Genomic DNA, 12,417 nt, shown 5'->3' with positions numbered 1-12,417 from the left:
CGTGCTGTAAAAACGTCACCTGTCATAGGTTCAATATACCTTAATATTGAAGATGTTTCATATCCAACATATATTCCCAACCTCCTTTGAGGACCCATTTTTGTACGTTGTGGTGTCGCAATTGGAACATACACTGCACAACCAAATGTTCTAAGATGGGAAATATTTGGCTCTTGACCAAAAGCAAGTTGTAGGGGGGAATATTTATGACTTGCACTTGGTCTGATGCGAATCAATGCAGCAGCATGTAAAATTGCATGACCCCATATAGATACAGGGAGTTTTGTTCTCATTATCAATGGTCTAGCGATTAACTGTAAACGTTTAATCAATGACTCGGCTAAATCATTTTGTGTATGCACATGAGCAACAGAATGTTCAACAACAATTCCTATAGACATGCAATAGTCATTAAATGCTTGAGATGTAAATTCACCAGCATTATCAAGTCTCACCCTTTTAATGGTGTAATCAGGAAAATGAGCTCTCAATTTAATAATTTGGGCAAGAAATTTTGCAAATGCCACATTACGGCTTGATAACAGACAAACATGAGACCATCTGCTAGATGCGTCTATTAGAACCATGAAATATATAAATGGTCCACATGGTGGATGAATTGGTCCACATATATCACCTTGAATTCTTTCAAGAAACATTGGTGATTCTTTCTCAACCTTAAGTGGTGAGGGTCTAGTTATCAATTTTCCAAGAGAGCAAGATGTACATGGAACCATTGTATCATGATGGATTTTTCTATCCTTTAGTGGATGTCCATGAGTACATTCAATAATCCTTTTCATCATTGTTGATCCTGGATGGCCTAATCTGTTATGCCATAAACTGAATACACCAGGATCAATATATTTTTCGTTAACTACCATATGTATTTCTGGTACATTTATATGTGTATAATGTAATCCAGAACTAAGTCTTGGCAGTTTTTCAACCACATGACTCTTGTCAGTGATACTTAAATATTTCTCATTTTCTGTTGTCACTGACTGATAATCATACCCGTTAAGGTATATGTCGGAGAAACTCAATAAATTTCTGCTTGATTTGGGAGAAAATAAGGCATCATTTATTAAAAATTTTGTACCATTTGGTAGTATGAAATTTGCCTTTCCTATCCCTTTTATCAAGTTAGCAGGTCCTGATATTGTATGTATAGTTCCTTCCGTTGGTTTTAGATCAATAAAATATTTCTCGGATTTAAGTATAGTGTGTGTAGTTCCACTGTCTGCTATACAGAGATCTCCACCACTTGATTGATGTTGTATTCCAGCAAAATTCATATTGAACTTCATATATAAGAAATAAATAGTGAGTACATTAATATTACACAATATTTTAAACGCAAATAGATAGTACTGAAACATTTAGCAAACATAATGACAAAGACAGACGATATTAAATCGTTTATTTTTCAAAAGACACACAACTTAAACATTCAAGAAATCTTCATATAAATCAGATGGTTTCTCAGTGACTGTTGGATCAATATTATCCACAAAATTTACTTCCTTTTCTTTACCTTTCAGCGAATCCTGATACATCTTAACAAGATGTTTAGATGTTCGGCAAGTATTAGCCCAGTGGCCCATTCTACCACATCTGTAGCAAGATTCTTCAGAATTTTTAGAAGAATTTTCTTCAACATCTTGTTTAATGGGCTTGTTTTGTGGTTGATATTTATATTTTCGTGGATTACTATTTCTTTGACCACCACGGCCACGACCACGACCACGTCCACGCCCATTACCATTACCATAAGGATGGTTTCTACCATAGTTATGGCTTTTGGCATGATGATGGTGATGGTTATTATAACCACGACCTTGCCCGCGTCCTTGTCCCTGTTTATAATTATTTGCAGTATTTGCTTCAGGGATTGCAAGTGTACCAGTAGGACGGGATTGCTGATTTTTCATTAATAGCTCATCATTTTGCTCTGCAACTAAGAGATATGAATTAAGTTCAGGATATGTTTTGAACTTTAGCATTCTCAAATTTCTTTGCACTGTGATGTTTGCAGCATTCATTGTGGAGAAAGTTTTCTCCATCATGTCTGCATCACTAATTTCATGTCCACAGAATTTAAGTTGTGAACATGTATTATACAGAGCTGAGCTGTATTCATTTACTTTCTTAAAGTCTTGGAACCTTAATGTTCTCCATTGTTCCATTGCAGCTGGAAGTAAAATTTCTCTTTGATTATTGAATCTGCTTTTGAGACCTTCCCATAAAACATGGGGATCTTCTACAGTCACATAATTATTTTGTAAGCATTCATCAATATGTTGATGAATAAAGCAACATGCCGTAGCTTGTTCTTTTTCAGAACAAGTGTTGTTTTCATTTATGGTTTCAAGAATGCCCATTGATTTAAGATGCATTTTTACTTTTATAACCCATGGCATGTAGTTGTTTCCAGTTGATTCTAAAGGAGTAAATTTAAGCTTTTCCAGATTCGACATTTTCTATTATCAAAAATTAAAACAAACATCATGATAAATTAGAGTCAATTTATATTCATAAGTATATAAACATTAAACATAAATTTAATATAACATAAATGATAAGTAGGTGACAGTGTCGACCATGTGTAAGCAATCATAAATAAATGTTATATAACAAAAATATAAATATTAGTAAACATAAATGAAAATTTGGCGACAGTGTCGACCATATATTTTTTCAGGTGGTATAACCGACCTATATCATTCTGGTGGTATAACCGACCATATATCATTTTGGTGGTATAACCGACCATATATCATTTTGGTGGTATAACCGACCATATATCATTTTGGTGGCAGAGCCAACCATATTTAGTATTAAGATTATCGTGCTGATAACGTGTTATAATTCAGTAGGCTTATAACTACCTTTAGTGGTTTGATTCTTGATGTTATAATTCAGTAGGCTTATAACTACCTTTAGTGGTTTGATTCTTGATGTTATAATTCAGTAGGCTTATAACTACCTTTAGTGATTTGATTCTTGATTTAGAATACTAATAATGAAGTGTAAGAACAAAGATGATAATGGAGAGAAAGAAAGAAACACTTTGTAAGTGTGAGAAATGGTGCAAGTTTAATGCTTGCATTCATGAGTATTTATAGCCTAAAATCTCAATATAAAAATACATACTTTGTGTACCAAAATTGACTATATGTATACACCAAAATTGACTATCCATATCTATATTATTATTATTATTATAACATTTATAACAATTTTTTGCAGCGTATATTGGTGTAGGTTATTTCTTTATCATAGTATATTTATGTTATTGTTGTCTTTTTCAATAAAAAAACGTGGGTCTGCAATCATATATGTTAATGTAAACTGATTGTCTCATTATATTACATTTGACCAGTGAAAGGAACTCTATACCACTTCCTTAATAAAAAAAAAAAAAAATGGGTTTTTTTAACTAATATAACCAGTGCCAAAAATATTATATTCATGTTAGTTGCGTTTAGTTTATTACAAATTGCAGCATCAGATCTATTTGGAAGTATTCACATGATCCAATATCTAATTATATTAGCACCCAACTGGACGTTACCTATCTGGTTATTTTAGGTGAAACTTAATTTGCAACTTTTTTAATTAATATTCCAAGGTGGGAATTTGGGTATGGCAAGCTGTACAGTTTATAGAATTTGTTAGTTGTTACCTAGGGATTAGAGCATGTAAATACATTCTTGTGAGTCTGCATCTAGAGATGAAGCAGGACGAAAATTCAATGTGGTTCGATGTTGAAAATGTACCTGATGCTTACATATTTCCAAAGAAAGATCGACCCCATAATCTTGATCTTCCGGTTTGTAATTCTATTCCTGTTATTGATCTTTCAAAAGCAACAAATGGACATATTCAGCCAGTTGAAGCTATCATAACAGCTTCCCAAGAGTTTGGTTTCTTTCAGGTACTTTCACACATAAAAATCCATACTTTTCTATAATTTTAGTTTGGGTTTCAAATTTTCTAGTGATACTATAATTTATAAGCATTTTTTTTTATTATTTTCTGACAATTCGTGAAATAGGTGATCAATCATGGGATACCAAAAACGACAGTGATCGATGCAGCAAGTGTTGTTAAGGAATTTTTTGACATGCCAGCCAAAGATAAAAGTGGAATCAACGCACATAAAAAAGGGTATGTTTATGCAAACAGCACTGATTATGCGAAAGATGGCGTGCATTTATGGAGGGAAAATCTCAAGCATCCATGTCATCATTTAAGAGAATGCATTCGGCTATGGCCTGATAAACCAATCAGATATAAGTAAGACTGCGTTTCATTATCTTTTAATTGAATGGTTTAACGTTGAATGCTGAATTATTCAGCATTCAGCACGTTTGTTTCTGACCTTAAAGTTTCTGACCACTAAATAATATATGGTGTTGAATGATGAAGCATTGAGTATTTGAACCATTCATAGTTGAAATACTTTCTTAACCTTAAAACACCAAATTTTAAGTAATATCTTCTATATAATATATCAAAAAAACTTACTAAACAACTATATATATATATATATATATATATATATATATATATATATATATATATATATATATATATATATATATATATATATATATATATTTTAACAAAAGATTAGTATGGTAATTTTACATCATTTGCACGCTGTTCATTCAAAATGATTATCCAATAGGATGCATTCAAAACCTTTGAATCATTCAGATTATGAATCATTCAACGTTTAACCATTCAGCTTTATCAAAGGTGTTGATAGTAATAAAGACATTAGTTTGATTGTTTAGTCCTAAGTGAAAATCGCATACAGGGAGACGATTGCAGCGTATTTACAAGAAATAGATAAATTAAGCTCCAAACTTTTAGAGATGATTTGTGAAGGACTAGGACTAGAGCTTGGGTACTTCAAAGGTATGAGTGAAGTTCAATTGTTGGTTGCAAACTTCTACCCACGGTGCCCGGACCCAAGTCTAACCTTGGGATTATTACCACACCAAGATCCCAGCCTTATAACCGTTTTATATCAAGACAACTCAACCGGCCTACAGTTTATGAAGGATGGTCAATGGATCAATGTTAGTGCAATTCCTAATTCCTTTGTTGTAAACATAGGTAACCAACTGGAGGTAAGATAATTTCATAAGTCAAACCTGACCCGTTTATACCCAAATCCATTTTGATTCGCTTGTCTTGCCTACAATTTATATGATTAAATGGCCTATATAAAATATAAGTATGGATGCATATTGCATAATGCATTATCTGTATGGTTTATGATACACTTTTAACTTTAACGATATAATGGTACAGATTATCAGCAATGGGAAGTTAAAAAGTAATAAACACCGAGTGGTGACCAGTACAAATGAAACTAGAAGAAGCATTGCAACCCTTGTGAATCCGACTCCCGATTGCATAATTGAACCAGCAAAAACTTTGGTAAACGAATTGGAACCGTCTCGTTACACAGCAAGTCAATACAATGAGTTTGTCAGTCGTAGCAAGGCATTCGGCGACAACACTGCCACTATACAGAACGCTTTGCATACAGGAAATAAGAACTAATTGCTTGCAGTCAAAAACATGTGTATATGTATTAGCTAAATAAGACATGTGATTATATGCTTAATACACTTTCGATATTTTGTTTACATCTATGTACCTAATGCTACTTGTATTGCAACATCTGTGGCGTGTATTGTAACATGAATGTAAGTAGCACATGATACAGTTTCTCATATACAAATTTTTTGTTACTATTTATTGTAGTGTACCCATTTGATATTCTTAATACCTCTATATTTATTTTATTCATGTTTTAAATAATAGTTACGTAAAATAATAAAATAATTCAATAATTGATCCCATAAAAATTACCAACATTGTCAAATCACAAACAAGCAGTGAATCATCATACAAAATTGATATGATTGATATAAGTTTATTCAATTTATATTTATTAATCATCAATATATTTTTCTCTCTAAAGTTGTTCATAATTAACTTACGACGCAAATGATATCTTGTTTTATGTACCAAGTGATATCAATTTCGTACGAACTCTCTGATTAGTCGATTCAAAACACAGTTTGGGCCCATATTTATGTTCTATTTGTTATCGGGCTCAACTCTAAACTCAATAACCGGTTTAATGGGCTTATATTTAAAAGCCCGTATAAGTGGTCATATTAACCCAATTGGTCATAACACAATTCTGACCCTAAACATTTTCATTCTCCGTTGCCGGAGATCATCGCGTTCATTTACCGGCGCCGGCGATCATTTTTTCTTCTCTGATTAAGTCCGCACTTCTTCCGAATTCTTCGTATCGAGGTATAATAAACTCATCTATTGTTACTTTATCTGTATACAGTTTGCTATTTCTGTATGTATATTATTGGCATGTATATGTTATGTATGCATGAATTGAACTAAAGATCCGTTTACAGTATAATGTACCTGAGTCTAATATTAAAATTTATAAACTGTATCCATTCAATGCTTATTTAGATGTGATTGTATTAAGATATTTGCGTACCTTTGTGAAAATAATGTGTTTTATTTGTGTCTTATGTAGTTTATATAACTATTAATTAATACCTCTGAGTTTAACCTAATTGTGGATTGTTGATTATAAAACAAAGGGGATACATATTGTGAAAATTGAAAGAGGTTAATAAATCTAATCAGCTATTGAATTGTGCTCAAGTGATATGCACTTTAATACTTCATGTTGTGCAGGCAGGATTAATATGTTTAGGGATTTATGAAGTTTCGAAATTCGGATACGAATAAAATTTGTTCGAAAACTGCAAGAAATGATAAGCATACTGATATTGTAATTTCTCTAACCAAAAACCTATTGTTGAGTATGAAAGAAACACAATTTTATACTTTAGTCCTAATTATCTTTTATACAAATTAATAATGCCCTTAAATATTTTATTTAATGTAGATCATTACTATGACACTATGCTATATAAGAGAGTTATGATCAAACAGTCGCATGTTCTGTAATCCTGCTGTGTACTTGTGCTATGAGTAACACGGTTAGACACTCGATTATAAAATGAAAACGCTGGGGGAGGATATCATGTTCTTGTTTTTAGCTCATTAATTCTTTTGTTAAACACTATGCTCACACATACGTAATTCCAATTTAGTGGTCACCAAGTTCTTGGTCATCAGTTGTGATTATTTCATAGAGAAGTTGTCATATGCGGAGTAATTATTTCTGTATTGTTCTGTAGCTTCCATAATCTTAGCTAATCAATTACCTAAGCTAAGTATATTGATAATTCCTGAAATTTAGTAAATATATGACATACATCGTGTTGGTGGGTTGTTCAACTAAAACATGCTATCATTACTAGCAGGTTATGGATGCCAAACAAATAAATAATATGTACAAGAGTTTGGGTAGTTTTGCAAGAAAATGTATGTTTCGCATCCTTTCGGTAGCTGCGATACCTAATCACATTGCCTTCATAATGGATGGTAATAGAAGATACTCAAAGCAACACAAATTGATTGTCAATGCTGGATATAGGGTCGGGTTTTCAACCTTAATGTCTATGCTTATGTATTGCTATGAGCTTGGTGTGAAGTATGTCACAATTTATGCTTTTAGCATAGAAAATTTTAAACGATCACCAGAAGAAGTCCAATCTTTAATGGACTTAATGGAGGAAAAGATTGAAGGACTGATGAAAGAGGAGAGTTTAGTTAACCAATATGGAGTTAGAGTTTACTTTATAGGTAACCTTAAATTATTAAGTAAACCTGTGAGGTTAGCAGCTGAAAGAGCTATGGATGCAACTGCTAAAAACTCTAAAGCAGTGTTATTAATCTGTATTGCATATACTGCTACTGATGAGATTACTCATGCTGTTCAAGAAGCTTGTGAAAAAAGATACGAGAAAATCAAGAAGAACGAGTTAGAAAAGGACATTAATGGTATTAATGTGTCGGATATCGAGAGGCATATGTACATGGCTGTTGCACCCGACCCGGATATTATAATCCGTACATCTGGTGAAACCCGATTAAGTAATTTTCTTTTGTGGCAGAGCAGTAATTGCCTCTTGTATTCTCCGTGTGTTTTATGGCCAGAGATTGGTTTGCGGCACGTGGTTTTAGCAGTTTTAGAATTCCAAAAACATTTGTATAATTCAAACAAACAGAAGCAAATATAAAGGTAACTACCACTATTGTAACTCACATGTTTTTTTTTTTTTTTTTTTTTTTTTTTTTTTTTTTTTTTTTTTTTTTTTTTTATCTAGGTCAATTTGTGGTCTATATGTACGATAGTTCAAAAGATTATTGCTGAAAGCCTCAAAATGCAGAAACTATAGGGTGTTATATAACTTTGTAGCTAGTTCATTACCACATTCTGAATCTTGAATTCGTTGTTGTAGTTGCACTATTTTGTAATATCATTGACTCCCAAGATTAAGTCAACTCATTCAATGTTTAAGTTACTACCAATTAGTGATGATTAATCATTATCAAACACAGGAAACTTGATGTCATCGTTATTACATTATTATATGTTTAAGGAATTGAGGATCAAGTGATAGATTTTGTGAGTTTTACTCCCAAGTCTCAACTACTTATACTTTTCACTCCCCTGCAGAATCAAGCCTAAGACTGTTTAACCAATTCAAATTTGGTTTTGCAATGTTGCTCATATGCACAACTTGGTTTAGACAAAAATGATCATTAATTGTTACTATCTCTAGCCTCTGGGTTTAATTTAAGCCCGAGCCTGATTCTATAGCTGGTCGACTCTGTTAGGGAAATAACTTAATCTTGATTTTTGCCGAGCCAATAGCTAGCTGAAGCTAAAATTCAGATGAGTTATGTAGGTTGAAAGTTAGTCTGTAATTTAGTACTTGAAACCCTAAAAATTCTATCTAAAAACACACTATTTTGTCAATATAGTTTTTATGTATAAATATATACTCCGGTCTCTGTATGTGTCAATCCAAGTACATGCTATAGTATAGCCATCTGTGTTTACTGAACTGTTTTGACCTGATATTACATTGGTGCATGCATATTATCAGTCGATACAGGCATCAACATAAGGAAACAAGTTATGTATCGGTGCATGTGTATTATTAAGCGATACAGGTAGCGACATAAGGGGACATGTCATGTAGAGGGTCGGAGTGTCAGGCAGCTATTTGGAACTCAATTCGGAAAGGGCTTCTCATCTTCACTTGTGGCTAGACTGGTATACACATTTTTGACTAGTTAGAATGATCCAGTTGACTTCAAATGTTGATAAGGAAAGGTCAAAAATACTGTTCTGTATAATCTACCAAAACATCACCAAAAATGCAGTTCTAGTTGGATTCCAAAAGATATTGGATTCCAATGGTGGATTCACATTGGGACATTGATTTGATATGCATTTTTTCATTCATTATTAATAAGGTCTCGTGTTTCAGGATGTTTTAAACGTCATTATTAATATTATTTTGTTGAATGTTGTCATTTAAAATGGTTAGATAAGATCTTTAAATTCTAATTACTCTTTATTAGTATAGCTTTTGATGCATTTATATGCTAATTTAATGTTACAAGGCTTCGTTTTGTTGAACGATGGCTTGTTAATTTAAAAGGTTTCTTTTTTATTATTTTTTTATTTTTATTTTTTTTTACGATTTAAAGGTGTATTTAAATGACAAGCTTACAATAATTTAAACTAATTTTCTGATAAGTTTAAACTAGTACCATTGTTTATAGTTTTCAATTACACGGAAAGTTCTTGTGATTTGTGAGATCTTACAAGCATCGTCCCTAAGCTCTTTCTTGCTCGGATAGTCTTGTGGTTTGCAAATCTTGCACGGATAATCCCCGTAAGTTTAAATATCGACTGATCCACGACTAACATAAGAGAAAAAATTTGCATAAATTGTGATTAAAAGAACATGAAGCTGTGATTAAATCCATGAGCTTCACTTTATGTTACAAGTATTGTGATTAAAATGCATAAATTGTGGTTATATATTGCACACATCTCATACACCCTTAAATTACATTTATCATAATAATGAATTTTGAAATGGAGTCGTTTATAAGGGTGATGATTCCTATATTAGAGTATCATTTTTAATCATGTTCCACTAAATCCAATTTAAAGCTGTAGACGATGTTATTAGGATCTTAGAGATGCTTGTGACTCGATCTAATGGCAAAAATCACTAGAACAAGGTTAACCGAATGACGGGTCGTGTTGGGGTCGAATTAGTCGAACCTAGGATTGAAACTATATTAGAACGACACCTAAACGTTATGATTCAGTGGGTTTTGGTGTTGGGAACCGGCAGGAACGTAAAGCAATCGTATTATAGTTATGGGAATGTGTAACCTCACAAAGGAGGCTAAGTCCCGTATATATACTGCCTTCAGACACAGTCGGTCGATTGTGTTAGACAGTCGGTCGACTGTGTGACTCAGTCGACCGAGTGAGTGAACTCACTCGGTCGACTGTGTTTGTAGTTTAACCATTGTTATTGTTATAATTATTAAAGCACACACATAGCAATTCAATAGTGATCACAATATAAATGTTATTACATGACCGAATGTATTCAAATGTAAAACTGAGAACTAGGGATTACATGCACCAACAAAAGCATTAGACTACATCACTTTAAATCATGTTTCATAGTATATATATAAATAATAAGTAGAAATAATTATCACTGAACTGTTGGTAGAGTGGTAAAAAGTATTAGTTGATTCTAGGTCCGTATCCTTGAAAAAATAGGTGCAAGTTTAAATCTGGGGGGAGTTTTCTCCAAAGATTGTGCCTCTGGTATCCTTCATTTTGTGCAGGCCAAGAAGTTAACCTAAAGCATTCCGGATATGCTTTGCGCGATCAATGCGAGGAGTTTCTTCCTAACGGGTGTGTGAGTGGCAAATAAGAGGATTCGATGTCAAAATTGTCGTTTAAAAAAAATAAGTAAAAATAATTATATACTAACAATCTATATATATGGTATTTTGACGTTTTGTTGTCATAAATTATTAATCCCCGTATCATGATAAATAATTCGTATTATTGTCATGATATACGTGGTATCATATACTACACCGCATCATCAAAATGAATAATGTTGATGTTACCCGGTTTTTGCCATGTACATTGTACACGTGTGAAGAAGATTCGATAGAGAGTGCAATTGGTGCCGCCATAGACTAAATTAGTTTACAAAATACACACTTCCAAAAGATGTTTCAGGACCCACTGACTCAAACTCTTAATTACGTTGTTGAAAATCCGATTTATATCGTTAAACCAATAACTCTTCAATTAGATATAAACATGTTTACAACCACACATACACGTGTCGTAACAACCCGTGTAGTGCTTGGCATTATCCTGCGACTATGTCACCTCGGCATCATTATCTAACACAATGGTGAGAGGATGTGTCAGGTTAAGCGAAACATGGCAAACATGTTGGGTTGGATCGGGTGGGTTAAGGATCAAAAGAGCTTGAATCAAAACCGCTCATGAGTCGAAACGTGCCATCTATTAAATGGGTCGAACAGGGTGGGTTGAGACTCAGGTCGGGTTGGACACGCTTCTTTAGTTTTCAGTTTTCGGTTCGCAATTCAAATTTCAGTTTCAATTTTAGTTGTGTTTTCAGTTATAATATTCATTTTCTCATTTTTGGTTTTCAGTATTCAATTTTCTCATTTTTGGTTTTCAGTATTCAATTTCGAGTTTTAGTTTTTAGTTTCGCATTTCAGTTTTTATATGATGAAACTTATTCTATAAAATAGAAAGCAGAGTCGTGAACATACAAGAATTGGCCACTTTCCAAATGATGGATGGATATATGAAAAATGATAAATGCCCAATTTTTTTTTTTTTGTCAAAAAAACGATAACATTAATAACAGATCTGAAGATCAACTCATACAACCGATACAAGAGAATCCAAAAACAAGCTCTATCCGTACTAAACAAACCTATTCAAACGGCTCACCAACTGGGTGAGAAATCACGTTTTACAAGGAGACCAAAATACAACTAAAGCTATAACCACAGGAATCTCAAATACCGATAAACTACAGGAATGTGCCCATTTATTATTGTCCATAGTTGGTATTCCATTTACCTATTAACACGTTTTTTCGTATTCTATTTTTGGTTCACGAAAATGCCGAACCAATATTCCAGTTAGCTGTTCAGTTAGCTAAATTGACCTCCGTTAACACCGAACCAATATATTTGGAAGAGCCATCAGTCCGAATTCTCGGAGTATAATTAAACCTATCAAACATTTTTCTACAATATACAAGATGACGGATTAAAACACGATGCTCTGCTCGAGAATATTAGGTTAAAAATGGAGTGGTTCAACAATAAAGTTCACTA

At 33.0% G+C, this 12,417-nt stretch overlaps 2 protein-coding genes across 2 annotated transcripts; both read left to right on the top strand.

The window, feature by feature from the left end:
- The first annotated feature begins 3,736 nt into the window (after positions 1–3,736).
- LOC139844032 (hyoscyamine 6-dioxygenase-like) lies at positions 3,737–5,583 on the top strand. The gene is made up of 4 exons (XM_071834238.1): positions 3,737–3,940; positions 4,061–4,302; positions 4,829–5,144; positions 5,329–5,583. The coding sequence occupies exons 1-4, from the start codon at positions 3,737–3,739 to the stop codon at positions 5,581–5,583; spliced, it is 1,017 nt and encodes a 338-aa protein (XP_071690339.1).
- Positions 5,584–6,240: 657 nt separating this feature from the next.
- LOC139880970 (dehydrodolichyl diphosphate synthase CPT3-like) lies at positions 6,241–9,256 on the top strand. Its single transcript, XM_071865522.1, has 3 exons — positions 6,241–6,351; positions 7,395–8,215; positions 9,087–9,256. Exon 2 carries the CDS (start codon positions 7,398–7,400, stop codon positions 8,211–8,213), a length of 816 nt encoding a protein of 271 aa, XP_071721623.1. The 5' UTR covers positions 6,241–6,351; positions 7,395–7,397; the 3' UTR covers positions 8,214–8,215; positions 9,087–9,256.
- Positions 9,257–12,417: the final 3,161 nt, after the last annotated feature.

Source organism: Rutidosis leptorrhynchoides, chromosome 1 (assembly GCF_046630445.1).
Source record: "Rutidosis leptorrhynchoides isolate AG116_Rl617_1_P2 chromosome 1, CSIRO_AGI_Rlap_v1, whole genome shotgun sequence".
NCBI classification, from domain to species: domain Eukaryota; kingdom Viridiplantae; phylum Streptophyta; class Magnoliopsida; order Asterales; family Asteraceae; genus Rutidosis; species Rutidosis leptorrhynchoides.
This window is presented reverse-complemented; position numbering and strand designations above follow the sequence as displayed.